Source organism: Erpetoichthys calabaricus, chromosome 8 (assembly GCF_900747795.2).
Source record: "Erpetoichthys calabaricus chromosome 8, fErpCal1.3, whole genome shotgun sequence".
NCBI lineage: Eukaryota > Metazoa > Chordata > Cladistia > Polypteriformes > Polypteridae > Erpetoichthys > Erpetoichthys calabaricus.
The window spans coordinates 165,648,703-165,672,827 of NC_041401.2; the positions used below are offsets into that span (position 1 = coordinate 165,648,703).

General features: G+C 40.9%; 1 protein-coding gene across 7 annotated transcripts in view; it reads left to right on the forward strand.

Moving 5' to 3' along the window:
* Positions 1-24,125, forward strand: part of hspg2 (heparan sulfate proteoglycan 2) — a 517,600-nt gene that overhangs the window by 204,407 nt on the left and 289,068 nt on the right. For 6 of the 7 annotated variants that reach the window (XM_051930340.1, XM_051930335.1, XM_051930339.1 and 3 more), the window contains 5 exons: positions 8,167-8,276; positions 15,656-15,714; positions 16,242-16,402; positions 20,080-20,124; positions 22,504-22,629. In XM_051930340.1, coding sequence (XP_051786300.1) covers positions 8,167-8,276; positions 15,656-15,714; positions 16,242-16,402; positions 20,080-20,124; positions 22,504-22,629 — 501 coding nt within the window. The remainder of the gene's footprint in view (positions 1-8,166; positions 8,277-15,655; positions 15,715-16,241; positions 16,403-20,079; positions 20,125-22,503; positions 22,630-24,125) is intronic. The other variant, XM_051930336.1, reaches the window with a different exon arrangement.

Consider the following 24,125-nt stretch of genomic DNA (forward strand, 5'->3'; position numbering starts at 1 on the left):
GCACTCATCTGTGAAAAGCACAGGGCGCCAGTGGTGGTCGTATTGATGTCCCATCCTGGAGAAGTTGGACTGCCTGTGCAACCTCAGTAGGGTCCAGGTATCGCCTCATGCTACCAGTAGTGACACTGACCATAGCCAAATGCAAAATGAGTGAAAAAACAGTCAGAGAAGATAAGAACGGAAAAATGTCAGTGGCCTCCACCTGTTACACCATTCCTGTTTTGGGGGTCGTCTCATTGTTGCCCCTCTAGTGCACCTGTTGATAATTTCATTAACACCAAAGCAGCTGAAACTGATTAACAAGCCCCTCTGCTACTTAACTGACCAGATCAATAGCCCAGAAGTTTGATTAACTTGATGCTATGCTCTGATTAAAAAGTGTTCCTTTAATTTTTTTGAGCAATATATAAAAAAATGATCAATTTCAAACATATAAGTATTGTAAGCATGTGTCCTATTGTTTTAGACTATTTCAAGGTCAGTGATTATGAATATGATGTTATGTTTGATTTTTGGTCCTTTTTGAGCTCTCTGTAGATCAGTGGGTTTAAAATGTCTCATTTCTATTGCAATCAAGAATGGACTTTACATTGATCCACATTTTAATATTTCAAATATTTAATGCAACTTTTCTTGTTTACAGTCTTATGTACTTTTACCTCATGAGCATGAACACTTCGAATTAGGATGGCTTACGCTAATGTAGACTTTTTTGTAATTCAGTTTTTCAAAAGTCTAAAACCCTTGCAAACAGCGGGTACCTCAGCTAGAGCAAATGCAAATAGCATGAAGCAAGCAAATACCTTAGATAAAAGAAGGTACACTGAAGGTTGCAAAACTGCACATGAAAGTGACTATTTCATAGGCCAAAAAAGCTTATGGAATCCTTTTATTGATTTAGAACAGAAGTAGGAGGTAGCTCACTCAGTTAACCCTTCCAAGCTTCTAATTGGCTTCTTGTCGCACGGGGCTCACTTTGAAATCTCTGAGTTGGCAGACTGCTTGCTGACCTATGTGGCTGGGGGTCAGGTGGAGTCGTGCTCAGTCAGCCTTTTGTTTGATTCTCCAATGCCTTCCGTACCCTCCGCCCCTTCTCACAGCACAAAACAGTTACAGTTCTGAAGAGGAAAATTATTCTGTGAATAAAGCTTTTGAAAGGAGGTCTTACTAGAATCTTAATATCTTCTTTGACCAGCTCATGGAAAAAGTGAGTGGGCTGAATTAAGGGCTGCAGGCAGTGACCGTTGTCTTGTGTACATTTTGATTTGTTCCTAAGTCTGCACCACGGGCAACTTTCCGAAAGCCGTCACTTGCAGAATATACTGTCTGCTGGGATGCTTTCAAACCAAGCGTGTTGCTGGCACCGGGACACCTGGCAAATGATCTCATGAGGTTTTGCTGCATCTCTGACTTAGGTTATGAGTTAGCTGGATATCCAGAAGACAAGAGGGATTTTGGCAGAGTCGTGGGGTGAGTTTCAGAACTAATTAAAAGAAGAAGACCTTGTGCTCTGTAGAACCAGCCCGGACATGTCACAGTCTCCCAAAACCAGACTACAACAGTCTTCACAACATATCAGGATTGGCTGATTGGCATAAGTATCCACATTCTTGGCAGCAGCTGGGACATTGCAGCAGCCTGTCCATCACTCAGCGTTAAAGAATAGTGATCAATCTCTCTGGTCTGAAATCCTAAAATGGGCTCTGTCCCAACTTGTGACTGAGAATAGTTCTCATTGTAGGTGAGAGGGGAGGGAGAATGCATTACTCTGCTTGGATTGCTCGCCTCCTACAAGTGGAGCTGGCAGTGTGCTTCTTGTGAGAGGCGCAGCTGGACACTGATGTCATGTTGACTTCTGGAATCTGGGAGAGCACAGCAGAGGCTGGACACGCTGGAGATTGCTTAAAAATAAGCCTGACCTTTCAGATTTAATTAGGAGCCCCATGTTTACGCTCCTGCAGCTGCAGATGTTTGCCTAATGAGGTGATTTCTAAATTAACCCTTAACATCCTGCTCTCATTTAACAATCAAGGTCAGGACCCCTGGTTGCCCTAACACCCTGCCACTGTCTGTGTACTGGTTTTCAATATATTTTTATATAAGGGATATTCAAAAAGTTTCCGCATTTTTTTATTAAGAATTTCAAAAACAAATGACTTTTCTACATAGTCACCTTTCTTTGCAATGCAATTTTCCCAGCATCGTATCAACTTTTTAATGCCCAATTACAACTCCTCTCGCCTTCACCATTTCAGATGAGAATATAAAAGTGTGGAAACTTTTTGAGCGTCTCTTGTATATATATCTTTTATTTTTTTTATATATATACAGTATATATATTTATATATTGTGGCGGACGGCTGGGGCTCATACCCAGTCGGGATGCCAAGAAGATGGAAGGACCAGGAGAGGAGCAGTACCTCCCCTGGAACATGAGAAGGCAGCCACCCTAGTGGGTGTTGGGGCCACAGGAACAGAGCTAGGAAGCTCAACCTTGTGTGGACCTGTGGCCACCACCAGGGGATGCCTGGATGACTCAGAAGTCATGGTCAGGAAGGTCATCAGGGAGCACCTGGAGCACATCTGGGTGCGTTATAAAAGGGGCCGCCTCACTCCATTTGGAAAGACGGAGTCGGGTGGAAGAGGACAAAGCTTGCGAGGAGTGGAGTAGAGGTGGCAATAGAAAGAAGAAGAGAAAGGACTGTGAGTTATTTGTGGTGATTTGTGTGCGGTGTGTGAAGCGCAAAGGACTGTAAAGAAGAGAACTGAAAATAAAAAGCGTGAATTTGTGCAAGTGTGACACTTGTGTCTGTCTGTGCCAGGTTAAGTGCTGGTATAGCGCCATCTACTGTCACAATATATTGTATATATTTCAAAGAGAGAATCTGCAGGTGGGTGTTGTAAAAATTTGCATTATTATCAATCACAAAGCATTCAAACCCTAATTCATTTCTGGGATGGCTTCTCAATGGAGTTTGTACATTTTCTTTGTGTTTACATGGGTTTACGTTGGAGCACTTTTTTCCCAGAGTGCAAAAACAAGCATTTGAGTTGGTTGGCGAGTCTATCCTGAATCCGCATGACTTGTGATGGACTGGCTTCTAGTGTAAAAAATTTCTTCTGTCTTATTCCACTAGACAATATCACATTACACAACTTCTGCTTGTGGGATATGTCAGATTTGCCCACCATACACTCTTAAAAATAAAGGTGCCAGAGTGGTTCGTCAAAGCCATTCTATAAGGGATCTATTTTTAGTTCCCAAAAGACCCATCCACATAAAGGTACCAGAAAGGATCTTCATTATTTTAAATGTATAACAGGCTCCATACAGTAAATAACCATAAATAAATGGTAACAGATTTGTGAAGTACCAATTGGTCATGATTTTATGACCGCAGGGTTAGGGTTAGGGTTAGGGTTAGAGATAAATCCAGTTTTTCTTAATCTGTTAGTGTCCTGAAGCCTTTTTTTCTACATATTATGAATTTTTTTAAAGCACAAAGTACCAGCTTCATTTGCAAAGAATACATCTCTGAATGAAATGATGCTTTGCCAAGCAAAAGCTCTGTGAGAAACCACCCAACCTGGTAAAGAACTTTATGGTGCCCTGTAGTGAGTGTAGTTATTGATCTCATCGCTGGACCATGTCAGCTTAAACATCTGCAGGTCACTGTCCATATCACATTTGATGATCGCGTGCTGACCATCCTTTTTCTGACAGCCAATAATGTCCTGCCTGATGGCGCTGATGCTGTGCAATAGGTTAACAGGTACGGCAAGTTCAGCCATAATCTCTGCCTCTTTTTTATTTTTTCCCATTCTGTTGTGGTATTTAAAACATTTTTGCAATGTCTAAAACACCTGTGTTCCTTATTCCTTACGTGCATTGTACTTCTAGCATTCATTGGTTGTCAGATCTCATGCCTACAGAGCCCACACCAACGACTAAAGACTAACTCAAACCTGTTTGATTTTATCGAAGTGAGTTACAGACTAGTTGAAATCAGTCACTGTGTTTGTCACGTTAAACGACTGCTGTCGTGTGAGCGTGGTGCCAATTGCCCCCTGCTTCGTAAGATTAAGTGAATGAAAGCTGTGACTGCATATTGACTTACTGTATGCAAACGTTAAAGACGCATACAGCGCCACCCCACTGCCTGCACTTGGGAAAGCAGATCATAACCTGGTTCTGCTTCAGCCTCACTACAAACCAAGAGTGAGGGAGCTACCTGCAACCACATTCTCATTCAGGAAGTGGTCCCCTGAGGCAGAGCAGGCTCTGAGGGACTGCTTTGGAACTACGGACTGGGATATCCTGCAGGGATCACATAGTGAGAACATTGAGGAGGTTGTTGACTGCACTACTGACTACATCAACTTCTGTATGGACATTGTAGTTCCAGTAAAAACAGTACGCTGCTATGCTAACAACAAGCCATGGATTACAAGTGACATCAAGGGCCTTTTGAACCAGAAGAAAAGGGCTTTTAAATGTAGTGATCAGCATGAGCTCAAGCACGTGCAGAAGGAACTCAGAGTCCAGCTCAGGGCGGCGAAGGAGCAGTACAGGTGAAAGCTGCAGCAGAAGTTGCAGAATAACAGCATGAAGGAAGTGTGGGATGGGATGAAGATCATCACTGGCTGCAGCTCGTGCCACCATCGAGAGAGACGTGAAGAGAGCAAACCAAATGAACAACTTCTCTAACAGGTTTGACCGCCCTAACCCATTCTCACCTTGGAGTACTACACCCTCCACCCATCCTTCTGCTGACACCAGCATAGGAGAGACATCCTCACCCACAATTACAGCAGCGCAGGTGAGAAAAGAGCTGAGGAGACTTTGTGCAAGCAAAGCAGTGGGTCCAGATGGAGTATCACCACGACTGCTGAAGGTCTGTGCGCTGGAGCTGGGGAGTCCTCTACAGCGCATCTTCAACTTGAGCCTGGAACAGGGGAGAGTCCCCAGGCTTTGGAAAACATCTTGTATCACCCCAGTCCCAAAGGTATCACATCCTAGTGAGCTGAACGACTTCCAGCCTGTCGCTCTGACGTCACATGTGATGAAGACCATGGAGAGGCTGCTGCTTCACCACCTGAGGCCACAGGTACGCCACGCGCTCGACCCTCTGCAGTTCACATACCAGGAGAAGGTGGGAGTGGAGGATGCCATCATCTATATGCTACACCGATCACTCTCCCACTTGGACAGAGGCAGTGTAAGGCAGAGTAAGAATTATGTTTCTAGACTTCTCTAGCGCCTTCAACACCATCCAACCTCTGCTCCTTAGGGACAAGCTGACAGAGATGGGAGTAGATTCATACCTAATGGCATGGATGGTGGACTATCTTACAAACAGACCTCAGTATGTGCGTCTCGGGAACTGCAGGTCTGACATTGTGGTCAGCAACACAGTAGCGTCGCAGGGGACTGTACTTTCTCCGGTCCTGTTCAGCCTATATACATCGGACTTCCACTACAACTCGGAGTCCTGCCACGTGCAAAACCTCGCTGACGACACTGCTGTTGTGGGCTGCATCAGGAGTGGGCAGGAGGAGGAGTATAGGAACCTCATCAAGGACTTTGTTAAATGGTGCGACTCAAACCACCTACACCTGAACACCAGCAAAACCAAAGAGCTGGTGGTGGATTTTAGGAGGCCCAGGCCCCTAAAATCAAAGGTGACTGTTTGCAGAGGGTACAGACCTATAAATACCTGGGAGTACAGCTGGATGATAAATTGGACTGGACTGCCAATACTGATTCTCTGTGCAAGAGAGGACAGAGCTGGCTATACTTCCTTAGAAGACTGGCGTCCTTCAACATCTGCAATAAGATGCTGCAGATGCTCTATCAGACGGTTGTGGCGAGTGCCCTCTTCTACGCAGTGGTGTGCTGGGGAGGCAGCATAAAGAAGAAGGACGCTTCACGCCTGGACAAACTGGTGAGGAAGGCAGGCTCTATTGTAGGCATGGAGCTGGACAGTTTGACATCCGTGGCAGAGCGACGGGCGCTGAGCAGGCTCCTATCAATTACGGAGAATCCACTGCATCCACTAAATAGTGTCATCTCCAGACAGAGGAGCAGCTTCAGCGGCAGACTGCTGTCACTGTCCTGCTCCACTGACAGACTGAGGAGATCGTTCCTCCCCCAAACTATGCAACTCTTCAATTCCACCCGGGGGGGGTAAACGTTAACATTATTCAAAGTTATTGTCTGTTTTTACCTGCATTTTTACTACTCTTTAATTTAATATTGTTTTTTTGTATCAGTATGCTGCTGCTGGAGTATGTGAATTTCCCATTGGGATTAATAAGGTATCTATCTATCTATCTATCTATCTATCTATCTATCTATCTATCTATCTATCTATCTATCTATCTATCTATCTATCTATCTATCTATCTATCTATCTATCTATCTATCTATCTATCTATCTATCTATCTATCTATCTATCTATCTATCTATCTATCTATCTATGGCTGCAGAAAGTTGCCACTTTTTAGAATCTTGATGATTTTCACATAAGCAAGCAGTATCAGTTTATGATTAGGAAAATAGCCACTGACTCCAAAATAAATAGTTCTGCATATTTTTACTGTAAATCTCTCTATTATAAAAAAAATCTTGCGACGATAGAAGACTTTTTTCCTGCGACTGAGACAAGATGTTTTGAAGAGAGACAGAGAGACACTTTCACTTCCCAGAAAACAGACAAGTCACGTCATACTTGCAACCTTTAGAAGCAAGTCCCCTGATACACATGCAGAGCAGATTAGAGATAATGGAAGTAGGAAAATTCGAAAGTCTCAAAAAAATGAGAGTAAAGATCACATTAGCGAGCGCAAACAAACTGAAAATATTACTCTGTGAAATAATCGAACAGTGTAAAGAGATCGAATATTCAGGCTTTTAAACGTTTGAAATGCAGATCATGTGGCATGGCAGCAGCAGCAAGCCAGCAGCTGATCGAGCAAAGAGGAGGTAAAAAACAACTGTTATCTGTTTCAAATTGTATCACCGTTTAAGAGGGGTTTTGGAGGAGTGACCGCGTCTCTTTGGTGTGCATTCAGCCCCCCTCTACACAATGGTGCATAGCGCTGGTGGGAGTGGGGGGGTGGGGTAATGTGAGCGAAGTGCAGATCACACGGCATGGCAGCAGCAGTAAGCCAGTAGGTGATCAAGCAAAGAGGAGGTTAAAAAAACTATTTGTTTCCCATTGTATCACCGTTTAAGAGGGGTTTTGGAGGAGCGGTTGCTTCTCCTTGGGGTGCGTTCAGCCCCCCTCTTCACAACGGCGCATAGCGCTGGCAGGGTGGGGGGAAGGGGTTGACAAGCGAAGTCAAATGTAATTTTGTTTGCTTTTAAATCACAAACCTTTTTCTGTATCAAATTGTCATTTTGTTTACTTTTAAATCGCAAGCTGTTTTCTGTTATAAAAATTAATAACATAAAGACAGATGTTGTGTCTTTGAAATCGACATAAAAATCCTTGTCTTCTCCTGCTGACTGATTTCTTGCACCAGTGTCCTGACTTGGCATTCCTGTGGTTTCCAGGTAAACAAGAAGGGTACGGAGATTTAGAGAATTAACCACGTCTCATTTTCTCTGCCTGAATGAGAATGCGGAGAGCAGGATGCCAGCTGTTAGTCAAGTTTGCTTAACTTTTGATTAGTTGGATGAGTAATGAAGGTCACATAATCTGAAACATTTTGATAGCTTGAATTAGAGTATGTTGGAGTGCCCCCTTGTGTTCACTTTTTTATGTTTTTTCTCTATCTAGCTTAATACTTGAACTTTGTAAAGATGTTAGAATGATGATTTCCTTTTGTACCAGGATTACAGTTTTGCTTACAGTCTTGATGTTAGTAGAGTTTTATGGGGTTTGTCAGATTTCCTTTTGTGAGAAGATGTAATGATATGCATCACAGTCCTTGGCTCTATTTCTGTATTTCTGTTTGCTGCTGTGTGTCTTGTTTAAGCTAACTTCAGTTTTTCTTCAGGTGCCCTGCAACCCTGGATTAGTGGGTTTCAAAATAGTTGTATGGCCTTTGAAAAATGAATCACTTTCTGCTAAGTGTAAAGTGTGCCCCTTTTTCATTAAAACGCATCCTGCTCTTTTCCTTGAGTTTTGAAAACATTTTCTTCCTTTTTTATTCTGCAGTTTATTACCGGGCCCTTGTGAACTTTACCAACTCCATCGACTTTGTGCCAGCACTGGAAGACATTACATCCACGGAGTTCCAAGAAGTGTCAGAGGCAGTAGTTGATACAGTGAGTACTGTCATTATAGATCCTTCCCAACAGATATGTAGCCATTACATCAATAACACCTATAATTTCTTCAGCATATTTTCATATACAGAATATAGCTTGAAGAGATTTACAAATGTCAGTGAAATGTTTACAAGGAAAGAAAAAACTAATTAAAATTAGATAGGAATTGTTAGAGGCTGTTGTTAGCTGCAACTCCACTGTGTGTTTGGAATGGACGATGGTAGTTCATTGAGGCAGATACGTGAAGATGATTTGATAACCTTCAGCAGCAGCAGTTTATCATTTATTACAAATAATTTGAAATGGAGGCATTTGGTAGTGCTGCTGTTTCACTCACAGAAGACAGGATTTGATTTCTGACCTTATCACAGCCTTTGGGGAGTTTTCATGTTCTCTACATGTCTGAGTACTACTTTATTGATGTATTTATTATATGTCCCCTAAGAGTTTTTTTTATTGTGCATTTCCTAATCACTGCGCTGAGACAGTGGTGAGGTCTACTTTAGGAGTGATGGATGCGTTTAAGGTTGAGGTGGGATTACATCAGGGATCAGCTCTGAGCCCTTTCTTGTTTGCAATGGTGCAATGGTGATGGACAGGTTAACAGACGAGATTAGGCAGGAGTGCCCATGGACTTTGATGTTTGTGGAGGACATTGTGATCTGTAGTGAGAGTAGGCAACAGGTAGAGGAGACCCTGGAGAGGTGGAGATATGCTCTAGAGAGGAGAGGAATGAAGGTCAATAGGACCAAGTCTAGGGTTGCCAGACGTCCCTTATATACGGGACATGTCCCATATTTGATAATTTTGTCCCCTGTCCCATACTGATCTTTCAGGGACACCCAAATGTCCCGTATTCAGTTCATTCTCAAATTTTGGAAAAAAATATATTTTTACTACCTTCTTATGGTACTTAGCGAAGGTTTATGGAGGTGGCGAGAGAGGACATGCAGGTGATGGGTGTAACAGAACAAGATGTAGAGCTATGGAAGAAGATGATCTGCTGTGGCAACCCCCAGTGGGAGCAGCCAAAAGAAGAAGCTCTCAGTTAATCTTTATTATCTCAGACACATTAAAAAGCTGCACTAGCACCGTGGCACAGTGGTTAGTGCTGCTGCCTCACAAAACTTCAGATCCTGTGCAAATGTCTGTGCGGACCAGTTTTGTAAAATAATGAAATAGAAATATTTCATTACGGTACTTGAGTATGTGTTGAGAATATTTATACTTTACTTGACTATAAAATTTTCTGCCCACTTTCACTTTTACTTCACTATATTTTTAAAAGCAAAGGGCTAGTTTTACTTTTATTTTAAGTTACTGCAATATTAAAACAGAAAACAAATGGGCTATGTAAATCTGTGCAATGCTTTGATCAGTCAGATATCTAAAATATGGGCTTCACCCTCTTTCATTTGCACCGGCCAGATATTTACACGGTCATTCTACGTACACCTCGGTGCATCCCAAAAAATGAGGTGGGCTGGATGTTAGAGATGCGCAGTGCCAGGGTTATGCGCTAGGCCAAAGGTGGGCATTGTCGGTCCTGGAGAGCTGCAGTGGCTATAGGTTTTCATTTCAACCCAATTGCTTAATTAGAAACCAGTCCTTTTCACTCACCGACCGCATTTAATTTTATAGCTTGTTGCTCTGCAATGTAAGGTCTTATATCTGAGGATATCATCCAAAAATGATTTGAAGCCTCAAAAGGATAATTTTCAGTCTGTCACATTTTCTATTAAATGTTTTATTAAATCAAACAGTGCATGATGAACACACACAGATGTACTGTAAATGGAAACAAGCCAGATGGATTACTGTTGGCTGCTTTGTCATTTACATCTTATTGTTAATAAGGACTCATTAAAACAGTGAATTCACCTGTTTAAGATTGAAATAAGCAATTAAGGGTGGGGAACCTTAACAAGCGAGACCTCTAAAATGAAACATCAAAATGTCACTGGAGCAATAAGTGCTTCATCAGCAATAATTGACTTCTCATTAAAAAACTGAGTTGGACACTGCAGCTCTCTAGGACTGACATTGCCCACCCCTGAGCTAGGCACCTTTAAAAATACTCACTAGAGGGGGATATGCCATCAAACCCCAGGCGGATAACAGCTCAAATGCAGGATTTTTATAAAAAAAAACAAAAAAAGTATTTTTAACGGAATGCTCAGTAGCACAAGAACCTCTGTGAAACACAAATAGAAATTGCTTGAAAGGCAAGGTAATCCAAGGTAAGCAGTGCCAATACAGAATCCAGAAACAAAGTCATAAACAGAGCACTGGTCTCAAAATCCAAAAATTCACAAAAAGGCACAAGGCATGGCAAAACACAATAGCTCACCCACTCCATAGCACACTTACAACAGACCGCCAGGAACTACTATGTAAGACCCTTCTGATTTATAGGGTGGAGGGTGATGGTGGTGATTGACTGGTGGCCCTGTCTCTTGGGGAACCACCCACGAAGCACATGGGACATAAAAACAAGGCATTGATATATTAACAAAATAAAAAACAAAGAATCCAAATAATAAACACAACGAATGCTAATGTAAACAAAAGAATGAAAATTGAATAAAGACGACATAAAACAAAGATATAAGCCCTGACTGAAACATGACACCCAGTCTTAGCCATTCTCTGAGCTGATGCTGAGGTCGGCCCAACAGAGGATAACTGTAGCCCACAATACATATGACAGACCCATCTCCGGTTCAGACACTTCCTGATTGTGACAGGCCTGATTATTGGTGACGCACAATCCCAGTCTCAGTTATTTTCACAGCTGATCCTGAGCTCAGAAACTGAACTCACACTGGTGGCGAGGTGCTGTTGTGTGTCCACTCTGAATTCTACGTTTCATAATCTGCAGATTTTTGTGCTACAGGACACACTTCACTTAAACACTGGCTTGGTTACTGTCTTGTAAAGCTTGCCATTATCCTCAAGGTAAAATGTGCTTTGTCTTAAATCTTGAGACATGTGGACTGGCTTCTCTAAATTGTCCCATTGTGAGTGAATGTGCACAGATCTGAACTGAAGCCTCCACTAGGGTTGCATTCGACCTTTTGCTGAGCTCAGACTTAAGTTGCAATGACTGTATAAAAAAATAACAATAGTTTAAATAGTGATAATCATATTATCCATCCATCCATTATCCAACCCGCTATATCCAAACACAGGGTCACAGGGGTCAGCTGGAGCCAATCCCAGCCAGCATAGGGTGCAAGGCAGGAACAAATCCCGGGCAGGGTGCCAGCCCACCTCAGGGCACACACACACTAAGCACACACTAGGGGCAATTTAGAATCACCAATACACCTAACCGGCATGTATTTGGACTGTGGGAGGAAACCGGAGCACCCGGAGGAAACCCACGCAGACACGTGGAGAACATGCAAACTCCACGCAGGGAGGACCTGGGAAACAAACCCAGGTCTCCTTACTGCGAGGCAGTAGCGCTAGCATTGCGCCACCATGCCACCCTAATCATATTATGTGATTCATCAAAGCTTTATTTCATATGGCACATTTTATGATGAACTCTGCAAATCTCATTATATTCTAAATAACACCTTTCCTAATTGGTACTGCCACTGACCTCTTTTGTAACCAGTGGTTCAGTTAACCACAAAGTGATTTTTAAAGCCATTCATTCACATTGCAAGAAGGTAAAAACAGTTGTTACGAACAGTGCATTCTTTAAACCTTAGCTTACACCACAAATCACATAAGTGATTGTTTGGGAAGAGATGACATAAAACTGGCTTAAATTTAAATAAAAAAATTATTTTCATCACTGTAATGCTCTTTAAAAAAGATGTGGGCAGACCTGGCAAATAAATTGATTCCTTGAAAAGATGAGTGGCAAAGCTGTAAGACAATAAAAGGACTGGCAAAATAACTATTTAACTAAATTAAGATCTTATGGGAAGCTGCTATATAAAAAGTGGTGTGTTTAAGTGCCCATATTTGCAAGTTCTTCCAGTGTCTGTCCAAGTACTCCAGCTTTCATCGCACATTCTTAAAGATGTGGTTGTTGCCCTGAATGGAATTTCTAACTTGGCTGCGTGAGTATGAGTGTGAGTGTTTTTGTCTGTGTGATCAGGCCCTATGAAGGACTGGTACCGTGCCTAATGCGGTTGGTTTGAGAATGTTACTTTAGGGTTAAATATCTAAAACTATTAACCTCCTTAATGTTATGTTTACCCCAGGAAAAATTAATCAAAAATATTGATTTTTTTTCAATAAGAAAAAAATGTTATTATATGTAATGGAAAGATGTAAGTACCAAAATGTCAACATAAATACAGTAGAAAAGACACGTTGAGTGTTCACTGCTGTACTTTTGCAGATTTAGTAGACATTCTATATGTGATATGAGTTGAAATAGCTGCAACGCACAGCCCAACATCACAAGCGTGTTTCTTTGCGCACTTTTCTTTTGCTTGCACACGAGAGGATAGAACAGGGGTCCTCAGTCACGGTCCTGGAGGGCCGCAGTGGCTGCAGGTATTTGCTCCAACCCAATTGCTCCATAAGAAGCACTTATTGCTCAAGTGACACTTCTGCTTCACTTTAGTTGTCTCGCTCGTTAAGATTTTGAACCCTTATTGCTTATTTTAGTCTTAAACAGCTGTATTCTTGGTTTTTAGTTGCCCTTAATTAGCAATAACCTGCAAATGACAAAAGAGACCAGCATTTCTCCATTTAGCTTGTTACCATTTACACCTGTTTGTATACATGCTTCCTGTTTTGCTATATGGTTGCGAGACATGGACGCTATCCAGTGACCTGAGACCAAGACTGGACTCCTTTAGTACTGTGTGTCTCTGGAAAATCCTTGGGTACCATTGGTTTGACTTTGTGTCGATTGAGCAGTTGCTCATGGAGTCCCGAATGAGGCACATTACCTGCATTGTAAGGGAGCGTCAGTTAGGGCACTACAGCCATGTAGCATGTTTCCCAGAGGGTGATCCGGCTCATAAGATCCTCATTGTTGGGGACCCGAGTGGCTGGACCAGTCCAAGGGGTCGCCCACGCAACACCTGGCTGCAAAAGATAGAGGGTCATTTCCGGAGGGTGGGACTGCACCGTGTGTCTGCCTGGGGGGTTGCCAACTGGGATCCCGAATTGTTTCGTCATGTGGTGGGTGCAGCGACGCACTGTACCAGTGCATGCTCCCCAACTTGACTTGACTTGTATTTATCATGCACTATTGGGTTTAATTAAATACTTGGAAGGAAAGTATGAGAAAAAAGTGAAGGACTGAGAATTACTCCTTCAAATCATTTGGATGATATCCTTAGAAAGGGGAAGAAAATCTAGGATATGAGAATAAACTGACATAGCAGAGTTAAAGAACTAACAAGCCATGAAATTAAATTATTGGCAAGAATTGCTTTCTAATTAAACAATTAAACAAGAACAAAAACCTGCAGCCACTGTGGCCCTCCAGGACTGTGACTAAGGACCCCTGGGTGTGCCTGATCTACACAATTGATGCTCCCCTTGTGTTATTGTAGGCTACCACAGCACAAGCCTTAGTGACTTCCCCAATTCCTCTGATACGAACAATGACAGCTGCCGCATTGTAAACAGTGCTTAGGGGGCTGACTTCTTATATGTCCTTTCACAATCTTTTTTGGTCAAATCAAATACTGCAGGGATATCGTGGTAGTTTGGCCGTACAGTGCTGTATCATGCATCAGATTCGCTTTCCATGTCAATGTCTGATAACCAATTCACATTTTAATCACTATCACTTGATTAATCTAATGGTTCGGTTTTACGTTGTTCTAAAACTGACGTTTATAGATTTCACTGATCAACAAGCATTTTGCTACTGGGATTCTTTCACCTGTACTTTAACAAATTTCACTTGCTAACTCCAAATCTGAAAACTGTTTTCGTTCAGCACGTCCCGTTTTTTAGTTATGATGTTCCAGGTCTTGGACAACTAGGGTGACTGAACAGTAAAGGTGATGCGTTTCAGCATTTAAGAAATAAGTTTGGTGTCGAGAAAAGTGAAGCCATAATTAAAGAAGGTGTTTTTGTTGGCACTGAAATACGTGAACTGATGCTTGACGATGAGTTCAAAAGGAAACTGAAGCCGACTGAATCAGCACCCTCATTCGTGCAGGTTGTCCAGAATTTTCTTGACAGTCACAGACCAGAGAATAATACTGAGCTTGTGGAGAACATGCTGAAAGTATATTAGCTTACGGGTGCCAGAATGTCACTGAAGACGCATTTTTTACATTCTCATCTCGGCTTTTTTCCACCAAATCTAAGCAATGTCAGAGATGAGCATGGGGAAAGATTTCATCAAGATATAAAGGTGATAGAAAACTGATATCGGGAAAAATTCCCTCTGAGCATGATGGGTGACTACTGTTGGTTCTTGCAAAGAGAGACGGATGTACAGTACAAGTGCAAAAACGAGTGCCTGCAACGTTTTTGGGCACACTGACCTCACTTTTATATTGAGGTAAATTGACATAAATATGCTTTAACGTGTCTCTGGTATTGTCTTCTGGTTTTCAGAATAAACACATCAAAACAATTTTGGTGGGACATAGTCCAAACTCCAGATATTATGTTGATATATTGATATTCAAAAGTGTCAAAACGTCAATGATGTGTATTTCAAAAACCTGACAGGTTAGCTTAATTCCGATTTCATATATGAAATCAGTGTAAAAAACTTAATAAAGAGCTGTTCTGAAGTTCCCAGAAGCAAACAAAAAATATTTTTTTGTAGACCGGTGTTTTTGTTTGCCATTGTGTTTTTAGTTGGAGACTCGACTCAAGCAATAGCTCATTTTCAGTTCATTCTAAAACTGCGTTTTTGGCTTTTGTTTACTGTTGTGTTTTTAGTTGGAGGCTCCACTGCATCTATGAATATTGAGTTTTTTTAGAGTGGCAAAATGCATTGAAATCAGATTTTTTTGCAGCACAATGTTATTTCATCCACTAGATGGAAGCAGAATACTGACCCGAATGTTACTCATGCTTACAATTGTAAAATGGATCATTACACATCACCCCAAGTCTTATTCGTGCTTAATCGTAATTACATAGAATTCCATGCCAGAGTAACACTCAGGGTTAACGCTAAGGAGGTTAAGTATTGCATTATTTTGTGGTTTCAATTGAGACTAAAGCCCATAGGATGATTTGTACAGAAAAACACTTCAAGCATACTTTAGAAAGCAAATGGTCTTCTGTTAAAACTCTTCAGTTGTGTGGGGATATCTCTATTGTCTTGCTCAGTTGTTGAATATCACTGCTAATGTAAAAGAAGAAGGCAGAAAATTGGAATTCTCTGACTACAACTTAACATTTGTTAATTTTATTTTTTTCAGCTTGAATCAGAATATCGGAAAATCCCTGGGGATCAGACAGTCAGCTTAGTCTTAATCAAGTAAGAAAATGGATTTGTTTTTATTGCCTTCTTTGTTCTGATAAAATAAGTACAATGTGAGAGTACATTTCACTTTTATTATGACTCCAATGGAGAAGTAGACTTCTGAGCTGATGTTGTTACCAACATCCACTTAGGAAAGACCTGAGTTTGACGAATATCACAATTTATGTACCACCCACATTTATCACCTTCAGTGGCATTCAAGTATAAACTTGCTATTTTGGTTTTGTCCTTGGGAAGGGTACGCCCTGTGATAATCTCAGCACTGATTTATAACGCCAACAGTAAAATCCAAAAAGATGCTCAATGTTGGAATATACCTGTGTAAACTTTAAACTTTTAAATGGCTTAAGATGAGATGGGCCTGCACATGGCTAAGAAATGCATAGAAGGTGTTTCTATACCATGATGAAGTGGCTGCCTTCAGGTGGCAATCCTGTGTTGTATTTAAATTGTGATATAAGTTATGAGCTGACTTTGACTGACTTTATACCTCCTTCCCTCACTTAATCACTTCATAACAGGGAGATTCATGGAAGTGTTTTCGTGGAATTGGATGTGGGTTCTGATTTTAACAGCAATGATCAGCAGATTGAAAGTGTGCTTTACTCAGTCATCAGGAGCGGCTCCATTGCTTCTTATGACACTTCAGTGACGGGCTTCCAGTTCCGAAGGCTTGGAGAAGGTGAGTTTTACTCCTTGGATGCCTCTCTGGCTTTGAAATTATTTGTCCTTTGTGCAGCTCAGTGCATCATTGTACCAATGCCTAATTAAAGAGAAATCAGCCATATTTGCTGTGGTAGTGAACACTACCATAAAAAGCTTTGTCAACAGAACACACTGTATTTTAAATAACAATTATTCTGTGTTTTCAAAACCCCTTAATAGCCAGCATTTAATGTTTATTTTTTTACAGGTATATGCTGTGAACAAATATCTGAATTACTTTAATAGTTTTTAAAGTTTTTAAAATGTAATATACTTTCTTAAAAGCTATTCTCTAAATCCTTTAGGAGAGTCCTCTATGGTGAAAACCATTTTTCTATAGCCCCATTAATTGTAATAGTGCAACACTCAACAATGTAAATCCTTTTTAAATCATATACTTTACATTCACTAAACAATGTCATAGTAGAAATTACACCAATATTGGGGGGGGGGGGGGGGCTCCTTTTGCTCTTAAAACAGTCAGATTGTGCGGCATGGATTCCACAAGATGTTCTGATTCTGGTCCACGATGACATGATTGTGTCACACAATTTCCACAGATTCGTCAGCTCCACATTCATATCATAGATTTCCTGTTGTACAACATCCCAAAGGTGTTCTATTGGATTCAGATCCGGTGACAGAGAAGAGCACTGTAGAACACTGAACTCATTGTCATGGTCATGAATCCAGTTTGAGATGACTTTTGCTTTGTGACGTGGCACATTATCCTGCTGGAAGTAGCCATTAGAAGATGGGTAAATTGTGGCCTTGAAGGGATGCAAATGGTTAGCAACAATAATCAAATAGGTCATGGCGTTCAAGCGTTGATTGATTGGCGTTAATGGACGGAAAGTGTGCCAAGAAAACATTTCCCGCACCATTATACCACCATCACCAGCCTGGACTGATGACACAAGTCAGGTTTGCTATTAGCACCAAATATTGACCCTACCATCTGTGTGCCTCAGCAGAAATCAAGATTCTTCGGACCAGTTTGTGTAAACCTGTGCCCATTTCAGCCTCAGCTTTCTGTTCTTGGGTGACAGGAGTGGAACCTGGCATGATTTTATACAGTTGTAGCCCACCTGCCTCAAGGTTTGATGTTCTGTGCATTCTGAGGGGCTTTTCTGATTTTCCTAACACTAACCCTAACCCTAATTTCTGCTCACCACAGTTATACAGAGTGCTTATCTGAGCTACCCTTCTGCTCAGATTTTTCTCATCAACTAGGCATTTCAGCCCAAGGAACGTCCACTTGCTGGATGTTTTTTGCACCATTCTGAGTAAATGCTAGAGCCTGTTTTGTGTGGAAATCTCAGGAGATCAGAAGTTACAGAAATGCTCAAACCAGCCCCTCTGGCACCAACAATCATGCTACAGTCAAAATCACTGAGAGCACATTTTCCCCAATTCTGGTGTTTGATGCGAATATTAACTGAAGCTCCTTCCTTGTATCTGTCTAATTGTATGTATTGTGCTGCTGCCACATGATTGGTGAATTAGATAATTGCATTGATAAGCAGGTGTACAGGGGTTCCTAAGATAAAAATAATAACATTCACAAGCTTAATTCAATTCAGCTTCACTGTGGCTGGACCTATAATGGCAGCCCTAGACTGGGCATCAGTCCATTGTGGGGCCACTCATTCAATTTGGAATCACTAACTAATCCAACATGCTCTATTTTGGAGACGTAGCAGGAAAACCTGATGCTGAGAATGAACAAAGTTCACATAGGCAACAAATGGGTGCAGAATATGAACAATATATACAGTAAAATAAACACTTATTTATTGGTTAAAGGTGCTATAATAGTCATGTGCCCATTTCCTCAAAATCCATCAAATGGAGTTTATCATTAAAGGCTTGAAAGCACTTCATGTTTAGCTCTAGCTATCAAAAGGTGTTAAATAAGACAAAGATTAAAAGAGTGCATAATATATTTCTTTTCAAAAGTGCTTCTCATGAAATGTGGATATACCGTATACAGTAGATATTAGAAAGTCCTAGACTCCTATTGTTTGCTTTGCATGTTATAATAAAATATGAAATCTTAAAGTGTATAATTGACTTCTAAAGGTTGCAGCACAACATATTAATCTATTCCATACGAATGAGAGTGAATAATTATGGAATTACTTGTATACAAATCTATCTATCTATCTATCTATCTATCTATCTATCTATCTATCTATCTATCTATCTATCTATCTATCTATCTATCTATCTATCTATCTATCTATCTATCTATCTATCTATCTAATTTAAAATTGTTACTGCAAAATTCCATACAGACAGTCTAAATTAGAGATTTTTCATGTTGAAAAGTGCCAAAAAATCCAAATTAAATGAATAGATGGTAATGCAGGTATCAATAACACAAAGATCGCTGAAAGCCAGCATTGAATGTAAACAAGGAAGACATCATTCCCACAATGCTGTGCATCTGAATTGAAGATCTGCCTCTCCCTCTCATTTACTGGTGAAGAAACCTGTCTTTAATTCAAACGGTAATGACATCTTCCACATTTACATTTAATGCAGGATTTCAGGAAATAACTGTTAATAATATTTTAGCAAAAAATGTACACATTTGCATGATTTGACCTTACAAACGGATATCAGACACATGGACATGTGACGTGAGTTACGTGAGAATTTTGTTCTTTTTTCCATGGACTTTTTTCACATAAGCTGACACAGTGCTGGTCATCTATTGAAACCCATTGAGTTTGAATATTCAATATTTAATTACTCCATGAAAACATGAGATTAAATTTTTTTGTTGTCACCCCTACAAACTACATGGGGTAAGTAACATATTAAAAGATATCATTTTTAGATGGAGTATTCCTTTAATATAAAAGAATCAAGTATGTAGAAGTCCAAGGTGTCAAGAAGTCCAAGGTGTTAAATCATTATATATAGAAGATAAGTAAGTGTCTTCACGGACCACCAAGGTTGCAAATCAAGCGTGATCGTCAGAGTGGGAGGGCGACCCGCTGCCAGTATAAACAATAGCAACTTGTGACCCACCAGTGGCAGCCTGTGACCCACTTTTGGTGACCCAGAGCTTGAGAAAATATGTCATACAGTACATACAATTTAAATACATGGTTATTGCTTTCATTTATTATTAAAAATATTCCCTTACCTGTGGACTTCAACATGCTAGTGAAGAAAGTTTGTTTTTTCTATTGCGTAGGCCTTTCAAGGTAGTATAAGTCCAGAATCCTTTTCACTGTGTCAGAGATTGAATTACTGCATTGCTACAACATAGCCATTCAGTTTGGGCAGGCGTGAAAGAAAGAGCGAGAAAATGGTGGGTTCCTGCTTACCTTACCATCATTTTCCTGTTCTGTTTGGAAGTTGTGATGCATGGTGTGCAGTATTCATGCTGTATAATGTTGTTGGGTTTGGGGGGACGGCTCATTCTGCATTGGTGAAAGTAACTGTGCATTTCGATTGAAGGCTAAAAATACTACCAAATAAGAGCCCACCATGAGGCTGAGTCCTGTTGTTGAGCAATGGCAGGAATATTTAAGATTCCCCTAGCCGTGCACCAGGAGCTGCCTGAAGTCCATGTAGAGGTTTTTTTTTGGATTTAACAGCTCTGACCAAATTCCTCTCTGCCCTGCTTTCCATTTCCAGTGACGCCGCCATTTCCTCTGCCGCCAGAAGCCATGGAGTCCCCAGGTTTGTACGAGTAAGCTGCATGACTTTCCCCCATTAACACATCTGGTGTTAACAGCAAAGCACATGTTCATTCATCGTCCCCCACTTTGCAACAGTAACTACAGTATCATGCTTTATAAATGCATTTATTTTATACATAACTGAAGCCTCTAATTGTTTGCAGCTTGCAAAAGGACTCCATGGAGATGCTCATTCAAAATGACTTTCTCTGTATGCAGAAGTTAAATGCTTGGATAGCATATGTTAGAAATTAAGGCAAGAAGTGCTTTCTGAACTTATGATTTGTTATGCATTAGAAAAGCAGTTTCTTATAAAGACAAAAATGTACTGCTAGCAATTATTCTTCATTTTCACAGGCATATGTTTTTGTTGATCTGGTGAAATCATTGAGTTTGGTTTGACAGAATCATTCAAAGAATGAAAATTCACTCCTTAGACTTGAATGTGCATTAAAATTGTGTAGTAAGGAGAAACCTTGGATAATATAATAAATATGTAAATCAAGGGAGATGAGTTTGAGTTTCTCTTCTTGTTTAGAGTGGTGTTTTCACATTATTGCATTTCACATGTCCTAATATACAGTACGACACATCCTGCGGGCAAACAGCACAATGGCACAGTAGCTGCTGCTGTTACCTCGCGGCTTCAGTGAGCTTCATTTGATTTCTGGCCCTGTGGTGTTTGCACGTTCTCGCCGTGTCTGCATGGGTCGCCTCCTGGCACTCTGTTTAATTCCCACAACCAAACATGTTCACATTAGGTTGGCTGGTGTACAATAAATGTGTACTGGAGCATGAATTGCACCCCATTGAGAGTTGGTTCTGGCCATTTGCACATTAATGGTGGAATCGCCTCCTGTACTGGAAAAAAACTGTTTCAGAAAACGGCTAAAGAAAAGAATCTCTGAAGGGACAAGTGATTTAATTTTTGGCCATATTTTGAGGAACTGGTATGTTCTTCCAGTGCCTGAGATATTCCATGTCTGATAGACGGACATTTTCTAAATTGTTCTGCTGTGTGTGTATGTTCCCATTTCAACCAAATTGGTGCCAGATTGATGCAGAATTCTGCTTTGGCTAAAATCTGTGAATTTATAAAAGTTTTTCATCCAACTGTCTCAAGATTTATTGTGTATATTAGTGTTAAATGTGTTCTTTGTTTGTTTGTTTGTGATTTCATTTTTTGTTGAAATACAAAAGCCAGTCACTTTAAAGGAATATGTAGGCCATTTTAACAAGAACTACATTAAAATAAAACACAATACTCTGCACCCCATAACACAACTCAACCCACTCCTACTACATTAAAATTGTGAATGAACAACAGAAAGAATGAAATATCCCATGAAGAATATGAGATCATTCATTCCATCAAGCTCACTTAATTACTTGTTGGCAAAGTTGTTCAAATGTCTTGTTTTTTTCTTTTATTAATATAAAGCCATTATGGCCTGTATGATAGATAGATAGATAGATAGATAGATAGATAGATAGATAGATAGATAGATAGATAGATAGATAGATAGATAGATAGATAGATAGATAGATAGATAGATAGATAGATAGATACTTTATTAATCCCAAGGGGAAATTCACATATTTTTAAGGACACGGCTTAAAAATTTGTTCCAGTTTCCACAAAGGGTGTATGAAAAAAGGCTTCCTACCTTTTGTTCTGACTTCATTTAGCTGGAGGAGTTGCTTTGGGTCCACTTTAAATACCGTAAATGATTTGGAGAATTTGGGTGATGTTTGGAATGATGTCCCATCTTAGCCTTCCCTATTCAGTTTCACTTGTCATTTGATCTCGACTCCACATAATCCTACATTTCCACATGCTGTTTGCAGTGTTCCTTACTTTTGTCAGGAATTTCAAATGTCGGTGTGGCTTTGATCGGCTGGAAGAATTGAGGTGGATAATACTTACGTGCATGTCCTAAATAAACCCCACCTGAAATGCAGTGCTTTTAACTCCGATGTTGATTTAGAATTTTAGACTTTTTTTCCCAGTTTTAATGTGTGTTATGTTGCTCGATTACCTGTCTAATAACAATTTCACATATTCCTAATATTTTCTTCCTCATACAGGTGATCTGTGTTCAGTTTTGATTGTCCTTTTGCAAAGATTGACTTACATGGCCCCTTTGGCTGGCACAGTGGGCCTTGCCCTACCTGCGTACAGTCAATTCTGCATGGTGGCTTCATGTTCCGATGCGATTTCAGCAGAACAAAAAGCACCAGATGGAAGGCTGACTAGTGGTGCTTACTTCCCAATCATGCACTGTACTGGCTGGGCTAATTACAGAAAACAGAAGGTTCGATGATTGCTGTCTGCTTTACGTGTTTTGTCTCTAATTCCTTGCTTCTTTTTCCCGCCCAGTTATTACCAGTCCTCGAACCTGCACAGCAGAGGAGTTTACCTGCCAAGATGGTGAATGCATTGAAATTGGATTCCGTTGTGATGACCGGATTGACTGCCGTGACATGTCTGATGAGATTGGCTGTGGTAAGACTGCTCTTAATCCTATTATAGAGAGAGCCTCTGTATAAAGGTTAGTGAACTTGGAGATGAGCTGTTTAGAAGAAGTGATGCAATTTCTCTATTAGCTTTACAAGAATGGGGCAGTAGTTCCATTAATTGCTCTCAACTTCATCCTAGCTTGAAAATGGCAGTCATTAATTTACTGCATAAAACAGAACAAGGACCATAAGTTATGTCAGAATTATAGACCCCTTTCCCTTATCAACACAGATGTTAAATTACTAGCTAAAATTTTAGTTATTTGTCTTGAAAAGGTTATTCAAAAGTTAGTCTACCCAGATCAAACTGGCTTTATTAAATCTCGCATGTCTTCAGATAACCTGTGCAGACTGCTCCATGTCATTGAATTAGCTCTTAATGTAGACTCTCCTGCTGTGCTTCTGTCTTTAGATGCTGAAAAAGCTTTTGACCAGCTAAACTGGGAATATCTGTGGTCATTCTTACATCACATGGGTTTTGGAAATGGTGCTAATAATATGATTAAAACACACTATTCATCTCCTTCAGCTGTAGTACTTACAAATTCTTTAAGCTCTTAACCTTTTCCGGTAGCAAGGGGATCTTGTTAGGGTTGTCCACTCTCTCCACTCCTATTTGCATTATCACTAGAGCCCGTGGCTATAGCAGTCCATAGTTGTGCTAAAATCTCTTTCATTTTCATCAGAGGCACCTCTCATGCCATATCTTTATATGCAGATGATGTCCTTTTATTCATTTTTATAATGGATATTACTAATGTCTTACATTTATTTAATACTTTTGGGAAAATTGCTGGATACAAGACCAGTTGGAATAAATCAACATTATGCCCACTTAATTCTAAATACCCCATAAATAGTATTCCTGCTAACATTCCAGTATCCAATCGGTTCAGATATTTGGGGATAGATATATATTCATGGGCTCACCACCTATGGGAGGGGCCAAGGAGGTCGGGTGCAGTGTGAGTTGGGTGGTGGCCGAAGGCGGGGACCTTGGCGGTCCGATCCTCGGCTACAGAAGCTGGCTCTTGGGACGTGGAATGTCACCTCTCTGAAGGGGAAGGAGCCTGAGCTAGTGCGCGAAGTTGAGAGGTTCCGGCTAGATATAGTTGGACTCACCTCGACGCACAGCTTGGACTCTGAAACCAATCTCCTTGAGAGGGGCTGGACTCTCTACCACTCTGGAGTTGCCCCCGGTGAGAGGCGCCGAGCAGGTGTGGGTATACTTATTGCCCCCCAACTTGGAGCCTGTACATTGGGGTTTACCCCGGTGGACGAGAGGATAGCCTCCCTTCGCCTTCGGGTGGGGGGACGGGTCCTAACTGTTGTTTGTGCGTATGCACCGAACAGCAGTTCGGAGTACCCACCCTTTTTGGAGTCCCTGGAGGGGGTGCTAGAGGGCATACCTTCTGGGGACTCCCTCGTTCTGCTGGGAGACTTCAATGCTCACGTGGGCAATGACAGTGAGACCTGGAAGGG